At 38.4% G+C, this 20,775-nt stretch overlaps 1 protein-coding gene across 1 annotated transcript in view; it reads right to left on the bottom strand.

The window, feature by feature from the left end:
• Window positions 1–503: 503 nt before the first annotated feature.
• Window positions 504–20,775, bottom strand: part of LOC137359163 (myb-like protein D) — a 45,509-nt gene continuing 25,237 nt past the window's right edge. The window contains exons 3-15 of the mRNA XM_068025234.1: window positions 19,319–19,432; window positions 17,099–17,261; window positions 16,542–16,827; window positions 15,651–15,911; window positions 13,891–13,984; window positions 11,748–11,910; window positions 11,191–11,476; window positions 10,894–11,075; window positions 6,991–7,194; window positions 6,503–6,719; window positions 6,137–6,397; window positions 1,111–1,226; window positions 504–602 (exon numbers count right to left, since the gene is read on the bottom strand). Coding sequence (XP_067881335.1) covers window positions 504–602; window positions 1,111–1,226; window positions 6,137–6,397; window positions 6,503–6,719; window positions 6,991–7,194; window positions 10,894–11,075; window positions 11,191–11,476; window positions 11,748–11,910; window positions 13,891–13,984; window positions 15,651–15,911; window positions 16,542–16,827; window positions 17,099–17,261; window positions 19,319–19,432 — 2,446 coding nt within the window. The remainder of the gene's footprint in view (window positions 603–1,110; window positions 1,227–6,136; window positions 6,398–6,502; window positions 6,720–6,990; window positions 7,195–10,893; window positions 11,076–11,190; window positions 11,477–11,747; window positions 11,911–13,890; window positions 13,985–15,650; window positions 15,912–16,541; window positions 16,828–17,098; window positions 17,262–19,318; window positions 19,433–20,775) is intronic.

Raw genomic sequence — 20,775 nt, 5'->3', positions numbered from 1 at the left:
ATTTAAAACCCGCTTATATGTCCTTCTAAAAGCCTTAAAAATCCCTAAATAAAGCAGTTTAAACTATTTCAAAACAACATCAAAAACCATTTAAACAGCTTGAAGACAATAAAATAAACGATTTTAAACTTCTTCAGAACTCGATTGCAAACCTTTTCTGAACAGCTGTGAAACCCTTTATAAACCCATTTAAAATTATCTTTAAAAGCACGATAGAAACTACTTTTAAACACCTTTAATATCCCTTTAGAAACACTTTTGAAGCCCTTCATAAATCCCCTTTAAAACATCTTACAAAACTCATTTTGAACACACACACAGACACATACAGATAAACACACACAAACACACACACACGAACACACACAGACAAACACACCAAACACAGACACGTACAGATAAACACACACGAACACACACAGACACAAACACACAGACACAAACAGACACATCAGCCCAGATCGGGTTGTAATCCACCCGCAGACAATCCCGGATCGTCCGGCTCATTTCCTTCTCTTCTTCCCAACGTTATCCGGCTCCCCACCTCCAGACGTCAGCCGCACTTTCTTGCACGGGAGATGGTCTCTTCGCATGTCCTCTCCCTGGGAATGGATGGGAATCACCCGGTGAGGAATCAGCTACGATAGGGAGGGATCGCAGTTATACCGCAACTCACCGCGGGCTCTCAGGAAACATCAGCGAGACCCTAACACCAGGGGGGAATCTCCTTCACACCAAGGGGAGTCTCCTCCCCTTAACACCAGGTTACTGGCTGTTCATTGAACATCTGAGGAATCCCTTTCCCAGCAGTTCAATCAAACATTTTCCATCGATTGAGGAAGGGAATGCCCATCACTGACCACTTCTCAAAGCCAACTGCCGATGGGCAGTTAATGCCACCCAGAAATGGGTAAGCACTGGGAATTAGGAATCCTGACTGGGGATGATTTCTGAATGCTAACTAGCGATGGTTATTCAATGCTAACTAGGAGTGGTTAATCAGTATTAACCAGGGATGATCTATTAAGGCTGACCAGGCCTGGTTACTCAATGCCAGCCTTGCCCAGCGATCCCGGCGCTCTGAGAATGACTGGGGAATAAATCCCCCACCTGCCGGAAATAGGCTTCCTTTTCCTCGGGAGTCTCCGGTTTCCTTTCCCCGACGTACATCACCTGGAAATCGACACTGAGCTTCTCACAGTCCTCCTCCGACAAGTCCAGCATCACTGCAACATGGAGAGGGGCAAAGTTTTCAGATGCCAACCGAACCCAAACACACATTCACCCCCCCGCCCCGAGCAGAGTTAGAGGCCAGAATGCCAACCAGGTATGGTTTGGTGTGTTGGGAGAGGGGAGAGGAGGGGGCAAGCTCGGGGGTGGCAGAGCAATCGAGGGGCTCTTCGACACTGGAAGCTGCACAATCTGAGGCAGACAGCCCATGGCCAATCGCTGTCACTGAATGCCCTCCCCCAGCAAACCACCCCCACCCCCTCACCCCGCCGCTGAGGTTCCAGGTGGCTGCTCCACTCCTTCAGCCTCACAGGGCAATGGGGAGGGGACAAGAAATGGGTCATACCCTATGGGAATGGCACTCAAACACCGAGAGCCAATAGAAAGGCAGTTTAAGGGGAGTGGGTTTTCCAGTTCATGTTGGGGAGAGATTTTCAGGATTATAAAGCAGGATATTTGGGAGGTTCCCAACAGGAAATTTTCCCAGAATAAGTCAGGGACTGAGGGTTCCGGGGCTGGGGCCCGAGAAGATTCCGATTGGATGTTTCCTGCCACCGGTTGATGGATACCTGGCCTGGAATGTCCCGTCTCTGAGAGTTTACAGTCAGCGCCTGGTGCTGGTCCAGGACTTGTCCTCCTCCCGGGACCTGCAATGAAAAATCAGTCTCATGGGAATAGGAGGATGGAGGAACAGCCCTGGGGAATGAGTGGCTCCTCCTGCTCTGTCTGGGCTCCTTACAGCACAGGGTCGGGCATTTAACTGCTGGGAACAGATGCAAGAGACAATGCAGGATTGAAGAAGTGAGAGAGAGAGAGTGAGAGAGAGTGCGAGAGAGAAAGGGGAGAGGGAGAGAGATAGATGGAAACACTGAGACGGAAAGACGCTGACAGTGTGAGAGATAGGGAATCAGAGAGAGAGAGAAAGAGAGAGAGAAAGAGAGAGAGAGGAAGAGGGAGAGAGAGAAAACAGAGCAAAACATCGAGATAAATTTAAAGAGAAATGGAGATAGATTGGGAGAAAAAGTGAGAGAGAGAGAGAGAGAGAGGGATAGAGAGAGAGAGTGAGACAGAGACAGATAGACCAAGAGAGAGACAGAGACAGCGTTCAGTACAATCCATGAATCTTGTGATCAAAGACAGTTTTCATCAGACTCACAGTCTGGCTGGAGTCAGTCGTTGTGAAACTGTCCCGTCAGATAGTAAAAGCATCCCGAAATTTTGATGTAGGTTTCCTGGAACTTAGCTTAATGTAAATATCTTTTGTGTAATTTAAGGTGCTGTAAATCTCATTCCAAACAGAGCAATGGGCTTCATTTCGAGTGGAATTGAATTCTAAGGCGGAGACATTACATTAAACATCACTAGAATCTCGGTTCGAGCACACTCGGAGCACTGCACATAGTTCCAGTCTCCATATCCCTCAGTTAGACCACACTCGGAGCACTGCACACAGTTCCAGTCTCCATATCCCTCAGTTAGACCACACTCGGAGCACTGCACACAGTTCCAGTCTCCATATCCCTCAGTTAGACCACACTCGGAGCACTGCACACAGTTCCAGTCTCCATATCCCTCAGTTAGACCACACTCGGAGCACTGCACACAGTTCCAGTCTCCATATCCCTCAGTTAGACCACACTTGGGGAGGTGAATCAGGGTAGGAGGATGATTGTGTGGAATATAAACACCAATGTTGACAAGTTGGGCTGATTCTCTAGCTCCTGTTGTGTAAATTCCACATCCACAATTCAGCTCCACAGTGTCAGAATCAAACCCTCCTGGTATCACAGACTCTCTCCCCCTCCAACAACCCCGCCTGTGTTATGTCCCCTTACTAGAAGGACACAGAGTTCCCCACTGCTGACAGCTCTATCACAAGCCCTGAGTGCCCAGGCTGTTCTGAACTGGTAAATCAGAGGAAGATTGGAGAGGGTCGGAGGCAGTCTGTCCTCGGAGGAAGATCACAGTTGAGACTGAGCGAGTCTCAGGGAGTGAGTGTGTTTCAGGAGTCACATTGGGTGAAAGGTCTGATTGACACTGGTTCAGCCCCAACTGGAGTATTGTGGTGGAGGCAGATTCAATCGAATTTCATGGAGGGTAAACACATTTGCAGGACTGCAGCGAATGGGCGGTTGTTGTTGAATTTGTTGGCTTTTCTCTATTGAGATTGTTGTCGAATTTGTTGGTGTTTTTTCTCCTGAAGTTGTTGTTGAATTTATTGGTGTTTTTCTCTTGTCGAAGTTGTTGACTTTTTTGATGTTTTTCTCTTGCTGAAGTTGTTGAATTTGTTGGTGTTTCTCTACTGCTGAATTTGTTGTTGAACTTGTTGGTGCTTTTCCCTTGCTGAAGTTGTTGTTGAACTTGTCGGTGTATTTTTCTCATGCAGTTGTTGAATTTGCTGGCTTTTCTCTATTGAGATTGTTGTTGGATTTGTTGGTGCTTTTTCTCCTGAAGGTGTTGTTGAATTTATTGGTGTTTTTCTCTCGTTAAAGTTGTTGAATTTTTTGGTGTTTTTCTATTGTTTAAGTTGTTGTTGAATTTTTGGTGTTTTTCTACTGCTGAATTTGTTGTTGAACTGTGTATTTTTCTCCTGCAGAAGTTGCTGTTGAAGTTGTCACAGCTTTTCTCTTGAAGTTGTTGTTGAATTTGTTGGTATTTTTTATCCTGCAGAGGTTGTTGTTGAATTTGTTGGTGTTTCTTTTCTACTGCAGAGGTTGTTGTTGAATTTGTTGATGTATTTCTCTTGCTGAAGTTGTTCAATTTGTCAGTGTTTTTTCTTGCCGAAGTTCTTGCTGAATTTGTTGGTGTTTTGCTCATGCTGAAGTTGTTGTGGAAGTTGTTGGTGTTTTTCTTGCTGAAGTTCTTGTTGAATTTGCTGATGTTTTGCAGAAGTTGTTGTTGAATTTGTCGGTTTTTTTCTCCTGCTGAAGCTGTTGAACTTGATGATGTTTTCCTCTTGCTGAAGTTGTTGTTCAATATGTTGGAGTTTTTCCTCTTGCTGAAGTTCTTGTTGAATTTGTTGGTGCATTTTTCTCCTGCGGAGATTGTTGTTGAATTTGTTGGTGTTTTTTCTCCTGTGGACGTTGTTGTTGAATTTATTGATGTTTTTTCTTGCTAAAGTTCTTGCTGAAGTTGTTGGTGTTTTGCTGAAGTTGTTGTTGGATTGGTCGGTGTTTCCCTTCCTGAAGTTGTTGTTGAATTTGTGTGCTTTTCTCTTGCTGAAGTTGTTGTTGGATTTGTTGGAGCTTTTACTCTTGCTGAAGCTGTTGTTGAATTTATTGGTGTATTTCTCTACTGCAGAAGTTGTTGTTAAATTTGTTGGTATTTTATCCTGCAGAGGTTGTTGTTGAATTTTGCGATTTTTTTCGACTGAAGAGGTTGTTCTTGAATTTGTTGGTGTTTTTCTCTTGCTGAAGTTGTTGAATTTGATGGTGGTTTTCTCTTGAAGTTGGTGTTGAATTTGTCGGTGTTTTTCTCTGGCTGAAGTTGTTGTTGAATTTGTTGGTGTTTTCTTTTGCTGAGGTTTTTGTTGAATTTGTCCATTTTTTTCTTGATGTTGTTGTTGAATTTGTTGGTGTGTCTCCTGCTGACGTTTTTGCGGAATTTGTCAGTGTTTCTCTTGAAGTTGTTGTTGAATTTGTCAGTGTTTTTCTCTTGCTGAAGTTGTTGTTGAATTCGTCAGTGCTTTTCTCTTGAAGTTGTTCTTGAACTTATTGGTGTTTTTCTCTTGCTGAAGTTGTTGTTGGATTTGTTGGAGTTTTTACTCTTGCTGAAGTTGCTGTTGAATTTGTTGGTGCTTTTCTCTTGAAGTTGTTATTAAATTTGTTGGTATTTTATCCTGCAGAGGTTGTTGCTGAATTTTGTGATTTTTTTCGACTGAAGAGGTTGTTCTTGAATTTGTCGGTGTTTTTCTCTTGCTGAAAATGTTGAATTTTCAGTGTTTTTCTCTTGCTGAAGTTGTTGTTGAATTTGTTGGTTTTTTTATCCTGCTGAAGTTGTTGAACTTGTTGGTGTTTCCCTCTTGCTGTTTTAGTTGTTGGATTTGTTGGTGTATTTTTCTCCTGCTGAAGTTGTTGTTGAACTTGTTGGTGTTTGTCCCATGCTGAAGTTGTTTTTGAATTTGTTGGTGTTTCGCCCTTGCAGATGTTGTTGAATTTGTTGGTGCTTTTCTATCCCCAAGGTTGTTGTTGAATTTGTTGGTGTTTTTCTCTTGCTGAAGTTGTTGAATTTGTTGGTGGTTTTCTCTTGAAGTTGGTGTTGAATTTGTCGGTGTTTTTCTCTGGCTGAAGTTGTTGTTGAATTTGTTGGTGTTTTCTTTTGCTGACGTTTTTGTTGAATTTGTCTATTTTTTTCTTGATGTTGTTGTTGAATTTGTTGGTGTGTCTCCTGCTGACGTTTTTGTGGAATTTGTCAGTGTTTCTCTTGAAGTTGTTGTTGAATTTGTCAGTGTTTTTCTCTTGCTGAAGTTGTTGTTGAATTTGTCAGTGCTTTTCTCTTGAAGTTGTTCTTGAACTTATTGGTGTTTTTCTCTTGCTGAAGTTGCTGTTGAATTTGTTGGTGCTTTTCTCTTGAAGTTGTTATTAAATTTGTTGGTATTTTATCCTGCAGAAGTTGTTGCTGAATTTTGTGATTTTTTTACGACTGCAGAGGTTGTTGTTGAATTTGTTGGTGTTTTTTCTTGCTGAGGTGTTTGTTGAATTTGTTGGTGTTTTTCTCTTGAAGTGTTGTGGTATTTGTCGGTGTTTCTCCTGCAGAGGTTGCTGTTGAATTTGTCAGTGTTTTTCCCTTACTGAAGTTATTGTTGAACTTGTTGGTTTTTTTCTCTTGCTGAAGTTGCTGTTGAATTTTTTGGTGTTTTTTTCTACTGCAGAGGTTGTTGTTGAATTTGTTGGTGTTTTTCTCTTGCTGAAGTTGTTGTTGAATTTGTCAGTGTTTTTCTCTTGAAGTTGTTGTTGAATCTGTCGGTGTTTTTTCCGCTGAAGTTGTTGTTGAATTTTTTGGTGTTTCTTGCTCCTGAGATTGTTGTTGAACTTGTTGGTTTTTTTCTCTTGCTGAAGTTGCTGTTGAATTTTTTCGTGTTTTTTGCTACTGCAGAGGGTGTTGTTGAATTTGTTGGTGTTTTTCTCTTGCTGAAGTTGCTGTTGGACTTGTTGGTGTTTTTCCCTTACTGAAGTTGTTGTTGAACTTGGTTTTTTTCTCTTGCTGAAGTTGTTGTTGAATTTGTTGGTGTTTTTCTCGCTGAAGTTGTTGAGTTTGTTGATGTTCCTCTTGCCGATGTTGTTGTTGAATTTGTTGGAGATTTTTCCTTGAAGTTGTTGTTGAATTTTTTGGTGTTTGTTGCTCCTGAGATTGTTGTTGAATTTGTTGGTGTTTTTCCCTTGAAGTTGTTGTGGTAATTGTCGGTGTTTCTCCCGCAGAAGTTGCTGCTGAATTCGTTGGTGTTTTTCCCTTACTGATGTTGTTGTTGAACTTGTTGGTTTTTTCTCTTGCTGAAGTTGTTGTTGAATTTGTTGGTGTTTTTCTCGCTGAAGTTGTTCAGTTTGTTGGTGTTCCTCTTGCTGAAGTTGTTCTTGAATTTGTTGGTGTTTTGCTGAAGTTGTTGTTGAATTTGTCGGTGTTTTTTCCTTGAAGTTGTTGTTGAATTTTTTGGTGTTTCTTGCTCCTGAGATTGTTGTTGAATTTGTTGGTGTTTTTCTCTTGCTGAAGTTGTTGTTGAATTTGTTGGTTTTTTTCTCTGGCTGATGTTGTTGAATTTGGCACTGTTTTTCTCTTGCTGAAGTTGTTGTTGGATTTGTTGGAGTTTTTACTCTTTCTGAAGATGTTGTTGGATTGTTGGTGTATTTTTCTCCTGCAGAAGTTGTTGTTGAATTTGTCGCTGTTTTTCCCATGCTGAAGTTGTTGAATTTCTTGGCGCTTTTCTAACCTGCAGAGGATGTTGTTGAATTTGTTGGTGTTTTTCCCTTCCTGAAGTTGTTGTTGAATTTGTCAGTGTTTTTCTCTTGAAGTTGTTGTTGAATTTGTTGGTGATTTTCCCTTACTGAAGTTGTTGTTGAATTTGTTGGTGTTTCTTACTCCTGAGATTGTTGTTGAATTTGTTGGTGTTTTTCCCTTGCTGAAGTCGTTGTTGAATTTGTTGGTGTTTGTCTCTTGCTGAAGTCGTTGTTGAATTTTTTGGTGTTTTTCTCTTGCTGAAGTTGTTGTTGAATTTGTTGGTGTTTTTCCCTTACTGAAGTTGTTGTTGAACTTGTTGGTTTTTTTCTCTTGCTGAAGTTGCTGTTGAATTTTTTGGTGTTTTTTTCTACTGCAGAGGTTGTTGTTGAATTTGTTGGTGTTTTTCTGTTGCTGACGTTGTTGTTGAATTTGTCAGTGTTTATCTCTTTAAGTTGTTGTTGAATTTGTTGGTGTTTTTCCCTTACTGAAGTTGTTGTTGAACTTGTTGGTTTTTTCGTCGCTGAAGTTGTTGTTGAATTTGTTGGTGTGTCTCCTGCTGAAGTTGTTGTGGAATTTGTTGGTGTATTTTTCTCCTGCAGAAGTTGCTGTTGAATTTGTTGATGCTTTTCTCTTGAAGTTGTTGAATTTTTTGTTGTTTTTTTCTACTGCAGAGGTTGTTGTTTAATTTGTTGGTGTTTATCTCCTGCTGAAGTTGTTGTTGAATTTGTTGGTGTTTGTCTCTTGCTGCAGTTGTTGTTGTTTTCTCTTGCTGAAGTTGTTGTTGAATTTGTCAGTGTTTTTCTCTTGAATTTGTTGTTGAACTTGTTGGTTTTTTTCTCTTGCTGAAGTTGCTGTTGAATTTTTTGGTGTTTTTTTCTACTGCAGAGGTTGTTGTTGAATTTGTTGGTGTTTTGCTCTTGCTGAAGTTGTTGAATTTGTCAGTGTTTCTCTCTTGAAGTTGTTGTTGAATGTATTGGTGTTTTTTCTTGCTGAGGTTTTTGTTGAATTAGCTGTGTTTTTCTCTTGAAGTTGTTGTTGAATTTGTTGGTGTGTCTCCTGCTGAAGTTGTTGTGGAATTTGTCGGTGTTTCTCTTGCTGAAGTTGTTGTGGAAGTTGTTGGTGTATTTTTCTCCTGCAGAAGTTGCTGTTGAATTTGTTGATGCTTTTCTCTTGAAGTTGTTGAATTTTTTGTTGTTTTTTTCTACTGCAGAGGTTGTTGTTTAATTTGTTGGTGCTTTTACTCTTGCTGAAGTTGCTGTTGAATTTGTCGGTGCTTTTCCCTTGCTGAAGTTGTTGTTGAATTTTTTGGTGCTTTTCTCCTGGTGAGGTTGTTGTTGTAGTATTGGTGTTGTTTCCTGTTAAAGTTGTTGGTTTCTTTCCCCTGAAGTTGTTGTTGAATTTGTTAGTGTTTTTCTCCTGCTGAAGTTCTTGTTCAATACATTCGAGTTTTTTCCTCTTGCTGAAGTTGTTGTTGAATTTGTTGGTGTTTTTTCTCCTGCTTGAGTTGTTGTTGAATTTGTTGGAGCTTTTACTCTTGCTGAAGTTGTTGTTGGATTTGTCGGCATTTTTCTCGCTGAAGTTGTTGTTGGATTTGTCGGTGTTTTTCTCGCTGAAGTTGTTGTTGAATTTCTGGGTGTATTTCTCTCCTGCAGAAGTTGCTGTTGAATTGGTTGGTGCTTTTCTCTTGAAGTGTTGTGGTATTTGTCGGTGTTTCTCCTGCAGAAGTTGCTGGTGAATTTGTTGGTGTTTTTCCCTTACTGATGTTGTTGTTGAACTTGTTGGTTTTTTTCTCTTGCTGAAGCTGTTGTTGAATTTGTCAGTGTTTTTCTCTTGAAGTTGTTGTTGAATTTGTTGGTGCTTTTCTCTTGAAGTTGTTGATTTTTTTGGTGTTTTTTTCTACTGCAGAGGTTGCTGTTGAATTTGTTGGTGCTTTTCTCTTGAAGTTGTTGTTGAATTTGTTGGTATTTGATACCCTGCAGAGTTTGTTGTTGAATCTTTTGGTGTTTTTTTACTACTGCAGAGGTTGTTGTTGAATTTGTTGGTGTATTTCTCTCCTGCAGAAGTTGCTGTTGAATTTGTTGGTGCTTTTCTCTTGAAGTAATTGTTAATTTTGTTGTTATTTTATCCTGCAGAAGTTGTTGCGGAATTTTGTGATTTTTTTACGACTGCAGATGTTATTGTTGAATTTGTTGGTGTTTTTCCCTTGCTGAAAATGTTGAATTTTCAGTGTTTTTCTCTTGCTGAAGTTGTTGTTGAATTTGTTGGTGTTTTCCTCTTGCTGAAATTTTGTTGAATAGGTTGGAGTTTTTCCTCTTGCTGAAGTTGTTGTTGAATTTGCTGGTGTATTTTTCTCATGCAGTTGTTGTTGAATTTGTTGGCTTTTCTCTCCTGACATTGTTATTGAATTTGTCGGTAGTTATTTCTCCTGCAGAGGGAGTTGTTGAATTTGTTGCTGTTTTTCCCTTGCAGATGTTGAATTTTTTGGTGCTTTTCTATCCCCAAGGTTGTTGTTGAATTTGTTGGAGTTTTTCTGTTGCTGAAGTTGTTGTTGAATTTGTTGGTGCTTTTACTCTTGCGGAAGTTGTTGGATTTGTTGGAGTTCTTACTCTTGCTGAAGTTGTTCTTGAACTTATTGGTGTTTTTCTCTTGCTGAAGTTGGAGTTGGATTTGTTGGAGTTTGTTACCCCGCAGAGATTGTTGTTGAATTTTCTGGTGTTTTTTCCTGCTGCAAAGGTTGTTGCTGCATTTTTTGGTGCCTTTCCCTGGCCGATGTTGTTGAATTTGTTGGTGCTTTTCTATCCCCAAGGTTGTTGTTGAATTTGTTGGTATTTTTCTCTTGAAGTTGTTGTTGAATTTGTCGCTGTTTTTCTCTTGCTGAAGTTGTTGTTGAATTTGTTGGTGTTTTGCTCTGGCTGAAGTTGTTGAATTTGTTGGTGCTTCTCCTGCTGAAGTTGCTGTTGAATTTGCCGGTGTTTCTTGCTGAAGTTGGTGAATTTGTCAGTGTTTATCTCCTGCTGAAGTTGTTGTTGAATTTGTTGGTGTCTTTTCTTGCTGAGGTTTTTGTGGAATTTATCGGATTTTCTCTTGAAGTTGTAGTTGAATTTGTTGGTGTGTCTCCTGCTGAAGATTTTGTGGAATTTGTCAGTGTTTCTCTTGAAGTTGTTGTTGAATTTGTCAGTGTTTTCCTCTTGCTGAAGTTGTTGTTGAATTTGTTGGTGTATTTTTCTCCTGCAGAGGTTGTTGTTGAATTTGTTGGTGTTTTTCTCTTGAAGTTGTTGTTGAATTTGTTGGTGTTTTTCTCACTGAAGTTGTTGAGTTTGTAGGTGTTCCTCTTGCTGAAGTTGTTCTTGAATTTGTTGGGGTTTTGCTGAAGTTGTTGTTGAATTTGTCAGTGTTTTTCTCTTGAAGTTGTTGTTGAATTGTCGCTGTTTCTTGCTGAAGTTATTGAATTTGTTGGTGTTTATCTCTTGCTGCAGTTGTTGTTGAATTTGTTGGTGTTTTTTCTTGCTGAGGTGTTTGTTGAATTTGTTGGTGTTTTTCTCTTGAAGTGTTGTGGTATTTGTCGGTGTTTCTCCTGCAGAGGTTGCTGTTGAATTTGTCAGTGTTTTTCCCTTACTGAAGTTATTGTTGAACTTGTTGGTTTTTTTCTCTTGCTGAAGTTGCTGTTGAATTTTTTGGTGTTTTTTTCTACTGCAGAGGTTGTTGTTGAATTTGTTGGTGTTTTTCTCTTGCTGAAGTTGTTGTTGAATTTGTCAGTGTTTTTCTCTTGAAGTTGTTGTTGAATCTGTCGGTGTTTTTTCCGCTGAAGTTGTTGTTGAATTTTTTGGTGTTTCTTGCTCCTGAGATTGTTGTTGAACTTGTTGGTTTTTTTCTCTTGCTGAAGTTGCTGTTGAATTTTTTCGTGTTTTTTGCTACTGCAGAGGGTGTTGTTGAATTTGTTGGTGTTTTTCTCTTGCTGAAGTTGCTGTTGGACTTGTTGGTGTTTTTCCCTTACTGAAGTTGTTGTTGAACTTGGTTTTTTTCTCTTGCTGAAGTTGTTGTTGAATTTGTTGGTGTTTTTCTCGCTGAAGTTGTTGAGTTTGTTGATGTTCCTCTTGCCGATGTTGTTGTTGAATTTGTTGGAGATTTTTCCTTGAAGTTGTTGTTGAATTTTTTGGTGTTTGTTGCTCCTGAGATTGTTGTTGAATTTGTTGGTGTTTTTCCCTTGAAGTTGTTGTGGTAATTGTCGGTGTTTCTCCCGCAGAAGTTGCTGCTGAATTCGTTGGTGTTTTTCCCTTACTGATGTTGTTGTTGAACTTGTTGGTTTTTTCTCTTGCTGAAGTTGTTGTTGAATTTGTTGGTGTTTTTCTCGCTGAAGTTGTTCAGTTTGTTGGTGTTCCTCTTGCTGAAGTTGTTCTTGAATTTGTTGGTGTTTTGCTGAAGTTGTTGTTGAATTTGTCGGTGTTTTTTCCTTGAAGTTGTTGTTGAATTTTTTGGTGTTTCTTGCTCCTGAGATTGTTGTTGAATTTGTTGGTGTTTTTCTCTTGCTGAAGTTGTTGTTGAATTTGTTGGTTTTTTTCTCTGGCTGATGTTGTTGAATTTGGCACTGTTTTTCTCTTGCTGAAGTTGTTGTTGGATTTGTTGGAGTTTTTACTCTTTCTGAAGATGTTGTTGGATTGTTGGTGTATTTTTCTCCTGCAGAAGTTGTTGTTGAATTTGTCGCTGTTTTTCCCATGCTGAAGTTGTTGAATTTCTTGGCGCTTTTCTAACCTGCAGAGGATGTTGTTGAATTTGTTGGTGTTTTTCCCTTCCTGAAGTTGTTGTTGAATTTGTCAGTGTTTTTCTCTTGAAGTTGTTGTTGAATTTGTTGGTGATTTTCCCTTACTGAAGTTGTTGTTGAATTTGTTGGTGTTTCTTACTCCTGAGATTGTTGTTGAATTTGTTGGTGTTTTTCCCTTGCTGAAGTCGTTGTTGAATTTGTTGGTGTTTGTCTCTTGCTGAAGTCGTTGTTGAATTTTTTGGTGTTTTTCTCTTGCTGAAGTTGTTGTTGAATTTGTTGGTGTTTTTCCCTTACTGAAGTTGTTGTTGAACTTGTTGGTTTTTTTCTCTTGCTGAAGTTGCTGTTGAATTTTTTGGTGTTTTTTTCTACTGCAGAGGTTGTTGTTGAATTTGTTGGTGTTTTTCTGTTGCTGACGTTGTTGTTGAATTTGTCAGTGTTTATCTCTTTAAGTTGTTGTTGAATTTGTTGGTGTTTTTCCCTTACTGAAGTTGTTGTTGAACTTGTTGGTTTTTTCGTCGCTGAAGTTGTTGTTGAATTTGTTGGTGTGTCTCCTGCTGAAGTTGTTGTGGAATTTGTTGGTGTATTTTTCTCCTGCAGAAGTTGCTGTTGAATTTGTTGATGCTTTTCTCTTGAAGTTGTTGAATTTTTTGTTGTTTTTTTCTACTGCAGAGGTTGTTGTTTAATTTGTTGGTGTTTATCTCCTGCTGAAGTTGTTGTTGAATTTGTTGGTGTTTGTCTCTTGCTGCAGTTGTTGTTGTTTTCTCTTGCTGAAGTTGTTGTTGAATTTGTCAGTGTTTTTCTCTTGAATTTGTTGTTGAACTTGTTGGTTTTTTTCTCTTGCTGAAGTTGCTGTTGAATTTTTTGGTGTTTTTTTCTACTGCAGAGGTTGTTGTTGAATTTGTTGGTGTTTTGCTCTTGCTGAAGTTGTTGAATTTGTCAGTGTTTCTCTCTTGAAGTTGTTGTTGAATGTATTGGTGTTTTTTCTTGCTGAGGTTTTTGTTGAATTAGCTGTGTTTTTCTCTTGAAGTTGTTGTTGAATTTGTTGGTGTGTCTCCTGCTGAAGTTGTTGTGGAATTTGTCGGTGTTTCTCTTGCTGAAGTTGTTGTGGAAGTTGTTGGTGTATTTTTCTCCTGCAGAAGTTGCTGTTGAATTTGTTGATGCTTTTCTCTTGAAGTTGTTGAATTTTTTGTTGTTTTTTTCTACTGCAGAGGTTGTTGTTTAATTTGTTGGTGCTTTTACTCTTGCTGAAGTTGCTGTTGAATTTGTCGGTGCTTTTCCCTTGCTGAAGTTGTTGTTGAATTTTTTGGTGCTTTTCTCCTGGTGAGGTTGTTGTTGTAGTATTGGTGTTGTTTCCTGTTAAAGTTGTTGGTTTCTTTCCCCTGAAGTTGTTGTTGAATTTGTTAGTGTTTTTCTCCTGCTGAAGTTCTTGTTCAATACATTCGAGTTTTTTCCTCTTGCTGAAGTTGTTGTTGAATTTGTTGGTGTTTTTTCTCCTGCTTGAGTTGTTGTTGAATTTGTTGGAGCTTTTACTCTTGCTGAAGTTGTTGTTGGATTTGTCGGCATTTTTCTCGCTGAAGTTGTTGTTGGATTTGTCGGTGTTTTTCTCGCTGAAGTTGTTGTTGAATTTCTGGGTGTATTTCTCTCCTGCAGAAGTTGCTGTTGAATTGGTTGGTGCTTTTCTCTTGAAGTGTTGTGGTATTTGTCGGTGTTTCTCCTGCAGAAGTTGCTGGTGAATTTGTTGGTGTTTTTCCCTTACTGATGTTGTTGTTGAACTTGTTGGTTTTTTTCTCTTGCTGAAGCTGTTGTTGAATTTGTCAGTGTTTTTCTCTTGAAGTTGTTGTTGAATTTGTTGGTGCTTTTCTCTTGAAGTTGTTGATTTTTTTGGTGTTTTTTTCTACTGCAGAGGTTGCTGTTGAATTTGTTGGTGCTTTTCTCTTGAAGTTGTTGTTGAATTTGTTGGTATTTGATACCCTGCAGAGTTTGTTGTTGAATCTTTTGGTGTTTTTTTACTACTGCAGAGGTTGTTGTTGAATTTGTTGGTGTATTTCTCTCCTGCAGAAGTTGCTGTTGAATTTGTTGGTGCTTTTCTCTTGAAGTAATTGTTAATTTTGTTGTTATTTTATCCTGCAGAAGTTGTTGCGGAATTTTGTGATTTTTTTACGACTGCAGATGTTATTGTTGAATTTGTTGGTGTTTTTCCCTTGCTGAAAATGTTGAATTTTCAGTGTTTTTCTCTTGCTGAAGTTGTTGTTGAATTTGTTGGTGTTTTCCTCTTGCTGAAATTTTGTTGAATAGGTTGGAGTTTTTCCTCTTGCTGAAGTTGTTGTTGAATTTGCTGGTGTATTTTTCTCATGCAGTTGTTGTTGAATTTGTTGGCTTTTCTCTCCTGACATTGTTATTGAATTTGTCGGTAGTTATTTCTCCTGCAGAGGGAGTTGTTGAATTTGTTGCTGTTTTTCCCTTGCAGATGTTGAATTTTTTGGTGCTTTTCTATCCCCAAGGTTGTTGTTGAATTTGTTGGAGTTTTTCTGTTGCTGAAGTTGTTGTTGAATTTGTTGGTGCTTTTACTCTTGCGGAAGTTGTTGGATTTGTTGGAGTTCTTACTCTTGCTGAAGTTGTTCTTGAACTTATTGGTGTTTTTCTCTTGCTGAAGTTGGAGTTGGATTTGTTGGAGTTTGTTACCCCGCAGAGATTGTTGTTGAATTTTCTGGTGTTTTTTCCTGCTGCAAAGGTTGTTGCTGCATTTTTTGGTGCCTTTCCCTGGCCGATGTTGTTGAATTTGTTGGTGCTTTTCTATCCCCAAGGTTGTTGTTGAATTTGTTGGTATTTTTCTCTTGAAGTTGTTGTTGAATTTGTCGCTGTTTTTCTCTTGCTGAAGTTGTTGTTGAATTTGTTGGTGTTTTGCTCTGGCTGAAGTTGTTGAATTTGTTGGTGCTTCTCCTGCTGAAGTTGCTGTTGAATTTGCCGGTGTTTCTTGCTGAAGTTGGTGAATTTGTCAGTGTTTATCTCCTGCTGAAGTTGTTGTTGAATTTGTTGGTGTCTTTTCTTGCTGAGGTTTTTGTGGAATTTATCGGATTTTCTCTTGAAGTTGTAGTTGAATTTGTTGGTGTGTCTCCTGCTGAAGATTTTGTGGAATTTGTCAGTGTTTCTCTTGAAGTTGTTGTTGAATTTGTCAGTGTTTTCCTCTTGCTGAAGTTGTTGTTGAATTTGTTGGTGTATTTTTCTCCTGCAGAGGTTGTTGTTGAATTTGTTGGTGTTTTTCTCTTGAAGTTGTTGTTGAATTTGTTGGTGTTTTTCTCACTGAAGTTGTTGAGTTTGTAGGTGTTCCTCTTGCTGAAGTTGTTCTTGAATTTGTTGGGGTTTTGCTGAAGTTGTTGTTGAATTTGTCAGTGTTTTTCTCTTGAAGTTGTTGTTGAATTGTCGCTGTTTCTTGCTGAAGTTATTGAATTTGTTGGTGTTTATCTCTTGCTGCAGTTGTTGTTGAATTTGTTGGTGTTTTTTCTTGCTGAGGTGTTTGTTGAATTTGTTGGTGTTTTTCTCTTGAAGTGTTGTGGTATTTGTCGGTGTTTCTCCTGCAGAGGTTGCTGTTGAATTTGTCAGTGTTTTTCCCTTACTGAAGTTATTGTTGAACTTGTTGGTTTTTTTCTCTTGCTGAAGTTGCTGTTGAATTTTTTGGTGTTTTTTTCTACTGCAGAGGTTGTTGTTGAATTTGTTGGTGTTTTTCTCTTGCTGAAGTTGTTGTTGAATTTGTCAGTGTTTTTCTCTTGAAGTTGTTGTTGAATCTGTCGGTGTTTTTTCCGCTGAAGTTGTTGTTGAATTTTTTGGTGTTTCTTGCTCCTGAGATTGTTGTTGAACTTGTTGGTTTTTTTCTCTTGCTGAAGTTGCTGTTGAATTTTTTCGTGTTTTTTGCTACTGCAGAGGGTGTTGTTGAATTTGTTGGTGTTTTTCTCTTGCTGAAGTTGCTGTTGGACTTGTTGGTGTTTTTCCCTTACTGAAGTTGTTGTTGAACTTGGTTTTTTTCTCTTGCTGCAGTTGTTGTTGAATTTGTTGGTGTTTTTTCTTGCTGAGGTTTTTGTTGAATTTGTTGGTGTTTTTCTCTTGAAGTGTTGTGGTATTTGTCGGTGTTTCTCCTGCAGAGGTTGCTGTTGAATTTGTTGGTGTTTTTCCCTTACTGATGTTGTTGTTGAACTTGTTGGTTTTTTTCTCTTGCTGAAGTTGTTGTTGAATTTGTCAGTGTTTTTCCCTTACTGAAGTTATTGTTGAACTTGTTGGTTTTTAACTCTTGCTGAAGTTGCTGTTGAATTTTTTGGTGTTTTTTTCTTGCTGAAGTTGTTGTTGAATTTGTCAGTGTTTTTCTCTTGAAGTTGTTGTTGAATCTGTCGGTGTTTTTTCCGCTGAAGTTGTTGTTGAATTTTTTGGTGTTTCTTGCTCCTGAGATTGTTGTTGAACTTGTTGGTTTTTTTCTCTTGCTGAAGTTGCTGATGAATTTTTTTGTGTTTTTTGCTACTGCAGAGGGTGTTGTTGAATTTGTTGGTGTTTTTCTCTTGCTGAAGTTGCTGTTGGATTTGTTGGTGTTTTTCCCTTACTGAAGTTGTTGTTGAACTTGGTTTTTTTCTCTTGCTGAAGTTGTTGTTGAATTTGTTGGTGTTTTTCTCGCTGAAGTTGTTGAGTTTGTTGATGTTCCTCTTGCCGATGTTGTTGTTGAATTTGTTGGAGATTTTTCCTTGAAGTTGTTGTTGAATTTTTTGGTGTTTGTTGCTCCTGAGATTGTTGTTGAATTTGTTGGTGTTTTTCCCTTGAAGTTGTTGTGGTAATTGTCGGTGTTTCTCCCGCAGAAGTTGCTGCTGAATTCGTTGGTGTTTTTCCCTTACTGATGTTGTTGTTGAACTTGTTGGTTTTTTCTCTTGCTGAAGTTGTTGTTGAATTTGTTGGTGTTTTTCTCGCTGAAGTTGTTCAGTTTGTTGGTGTTCCTCTTGCTGAAGTTGTTCTTGAATTTGTTGGTGTTTTGCTGAAGTTGTTGTTGAATTTGTCGGTGTTTTTTCCTTGAAGTTGTTGTTGAATTTTTTGGTGTTTCTTGCTCCTGAGATTGTTGTTGAATTTGTTGGTGTTTTTCTCTTGCTGAAGTTGTTGTTGAATTTGTTGGTTTTTTTCTCTGGCTGATGTTGTTGAATTTGGCACTGTTTTTCTCTTGCTGAAGTTGTTGTTGGATTTGTTGGAGTTTTTACTCTTTCTGAAGATGTTGTTGGATTGTTGGTGTATTTTTCTCCTGCAGAAGTTGTTGTTGAATTTGTCGCTGTTTTTCCCATGCTGAAGTTGTTGAATTTCTTGGCGCTTTTCTAACCTGCAGAGGATGTTGTTGAATTTGTTGGTGTTTTTCCCTTCCTGAAGTTGTTGTTGAATTTGTCAGTGTTTTTCTCTTGAAGTTGTTGTTGAATTTGTTGGTGATTTTCCCTTACTGAAGTTGTTGTTGAATTTGTTGGTGTTTCTTACTCCTGAGATTGTTGTTGAATTTGTTGGTGTTTTTCCCTTGCTGAAGTCGTTGGTGTTTGTCTCTTGCTGAAGTCGTTGTTGAATTTTTTGGTGTTTTTCTCTTGCTGAAGTTGTTATTGAATTTGTTGGTGTTTTTCCCTTACTGAAGTTGTTGTTGAACTTGTTGGTTTTTTTCTCTTGCTGAAGTTGCTGTTGAATTTTTTGGTGTTATTTTCTACTGCAGAGGTTGTTGTTGAATTTGTTGGTGTTTTTCTGTTGCTGACGTTGTTGTTGAATTTGTCAGTGTTTATCTCTTTAAGTTGTTGTTGAATTTGTTGGTGTTTTTCCCTTACTGAAGTTGTTGTTGAACTTGTTGGTTTTTTTCTCTTGCTGAAGTTGCTGTTGAATTTTTTGGTGTTTTTTTCTACTGCAGAGGTTGTTGTTGAATTTGTTGGGGTTTTGCTGAAGTTGTTGTTGAATTTGTCAGTGTTTCTCTCTTGAAGTTGTTGTTGAATGTATTGGTGTTTTTTCTTGCTGAGGTTTTTGTTGAATTAGCTGTGTTTTTCTCTTGAAGTTGTTGTTGAATTTGTTGGTGTGTCTCCTGCTGAAGTTGTTGTGGAATTTGTCGGTGTTTCTCTTGCTGAAGTTGTTGTGGAAGTTGTTGGTGTATTTTTCTCCTGCAGAAGTTGCTGTTGAATTTGTTGATGCTTTTCTCTTGAAGTTGTTGAATTTTTTGTTGTTTTTTTCTACTGCAGAGGTTGTTGTTTAATTTGTTGGTGCTTTTACTCTTGCTGAAGTTGCTGTTGAATTTGTCGGTGCTTTTCCCTTGCTGAAGTTGTTGTTGAATTTTTTGGTGCTTTTCTCCTGGTGAGGTTGTTGTTGTAGTATTGGTGTTGTTTCCTGTTAAAGTTGTTGGTTTCTTTCCCCTGAAGTTGTTGTTGAATTTGTTAGTGTTTTTCTCCTGCTGAAGTTCTTGTTCAATACATTCGAGTTTTTTCCTCTTGCTGAAGTTGTTGTTGAATTTGTTGGTGTTTTTTCTCCTGCTTGAGTTGTTGTTGAATTTGTTGGAGCTTTTACTCTTGCTGAAGTTGTTGTTGGATTTGTCGGCGTTTTTCTCGCTGAAGTTGTTGTTGGATTTGTCGGTGTTTTTCTCGCTGAAGTTGTTGTTGAATTTCTGGGTGTATTTCTCTCCTGCAGAAGTTGCTGTTGAATTGGTTGGTGCTTTTCTCTTGAAGTGTTGTGGTATTTGTCGGTGTTTCTCCTGCAGAAGTTGCTGGTGAATTTGTTGGTGTTTTTCCCTTACTGATGTTGTTGTTGAACTTGTTGGTTTTTTTCTCTTGCTGAAGCTGTTGTTGAATTTGTCAGTGATTTTCTCTTGAAGTTGTTGTTGAATTTGTTGGTGTTTTTCCCTTACTGAAGTTGTTGTTGAACTTGTTGGTTTTTTTCTCTTGCTGAAGTTGCTGTTGAATTTTTTGGTGTTTTTTTGCTACTGCAGAGGTTGTTGTTGAATTTGTTGGTGTTTTTCTCTTGCTGAAGTTGCTGTTGGATTTGTTGGTGTTTTTCCCTTACTGAAGTTCTTGTTGAACTTGTTGGTTTTTTTCTCTTGCTGAAATTGTTGTTGAATTTGTTGGTGTTTTTCTCGCTGAAGTTGTTCAGTTTGTTGGTGTTCCTCTTGCTGAAGTTGTTCTTGAATTTGTTGGTGTTTCTTGCTCCTGAGATTGTTGTTGAATTTGTTGGTGTTTGTCTCTTGCTGAAGTTGTTGTTGAATTTGTTGTTTTTTTTCTCTGGCTGATGTTGTTGAATTTGGCACTGTTATTCTCTTGCTGAAGTTGTTCTTGAATTTGTCAGTGTTTTTCTCTTGAAGTTGTTGTTGAATTTGTTGGTGTTATTTCTTGCTGAAGTTGTTGTTGAACTTGTCAGTGTTTTTACATTGCTGAAGTTGTTGTTGAATTTGTTGGTGTTTTCCTACTGCTGAAGTTGTTGTTGAATTTGTTGGTGTTTTTCCCATGCTGAAGTTGTTGAAGTTCTTGGCGCTTTTCTAACCTGCAGAGGATGTTGTTGAATTTGTTGGTGTTTTTCTACTGCTGAAGTTGTTGTTGAACTTGTTGGTGTTTTTCCCTTACTGAAGTTGTTGTTGAATTTGTCAGTGTTTTTCTCTTGAAGTTGTTGTTGAATTTGTTGTTGAATTTGTTGGTGTTTCTTACTCCTGAGATTGTTGTTGAATTTGTTGGTGTTTTTCCCTTGCTGAAGTCGTTGTTGAATTTGTTGGTGTTTGTCTCTTGCTGAAGTCGTTGTTGAATTTTTTGGTGTTTTTCTCTTGCTGAAGTTGTTGTTGAATTTTTCAGTGTTTTTCTCGAAGTTGTTGTTGAATTTGTTGGTGTTTTTCCCTTACTGAAGTTGTTGTTGAACTTGTTGATTTTTTTCTCTTGCTGAAGTTGCTGTTGAATTTTTTGGTGTTTTTTTCTACTGCAGAGGTTGTTGTTGAATTTGTTGGTGTTTTTCTCTTGCTGAAGTTGTTGTTGAATTTGTCAGTGTTTTTCTCTTTATGTTGTTGTTGAATTTGTTGGTGTTTTTCCCTTACTGAAGTTGTTGTTGAACTTGTTGGTTTTTTCGTCGCTGAAGTTGTTGTTGAATTTGTTGGTGTTTCTCTCGCTGAAGTTCTTGAGTTTGTTGGTGTTCCTCTTGCTGAAGTTGTTGTTGAATTTTTTGGTGTTTCTTACTCCTGAGATTGGTGTTGAATTTGTTGATGTTTTTCTCTTGCTGAAGTCGTTGTTGAATTTGTTGGTGTTTTTCTCTTGCTGTAGTTGTTGTTGAATTTGTTGGTGTTTTGCTGAAGTTGTTGAATTTGTCGGTGTTTTTCCCTTGAAGCTGTTGTTGAATTTTTTGGTGTTTCTTACTCCTGAGATTGTTGTTGAATTTGTTGGCGTTTTTCTCTTGCTGAAGTCGTTGTTGGATTTGTTGGTGTTTGTCTCTTGCTGAAGTTGTTGTTGAATTTGTCGGTGTTTCTTGCTGAAGTTGTTGAATTTGTCAGTGTTTCTCTCTTGAAGTTGTTGTTGAATTTGTTGTTGTTTTTCCCTTACTGATGTTGTTGTTGAAGTTGTTGGTGTTTTTCTCGCTGAAGTTGTTCAGTTTGTTGGTGTTCCTCTTGCTGAAGTCGTTGTTGGATTTGTCGGAGATTTTTCGCTCCTGAGATTGTTGTTGAATTTGTTGGTGTTTTTCCCTTGACGTTGTTGTGGTAATTGTCGGTGTTTCTCCTGCAGAAGTTGCTGCTAAATTCGTTGGTGTTTTTCCCTTACTGATGTTGTTGTTGAACTTGTTGGTTTTTTTCTCTTGCTGAAGTTGTTGTTGAACATGTTGGTTTTTTACTCTTGCTGAAGTTGCTGTTG

The sequence above is a fragment of the Heterodontus francisci genome, unplaced genomic scaffold, assembly GCF_036365525.1.
Source record: "Heterodontus francisci isolate sHetFra1 unplaced genomic scaffold, sHetFra1.hap1 HAP1_SCAFFOLD_515, whole genome shotgun sequence".
Lineage (NCBI taxonomy): Eukaryota > Metazoa > Chordata > Chondrichthyes > Heterodontiformes > Heterodontidae > Heterodontus > Heterodontus francisci.
The sequence above is the reverse complement of the archived record's forward strand: the minus strand, read 5'-3'. Positions and strand labels throughout refer to the sequence as shown.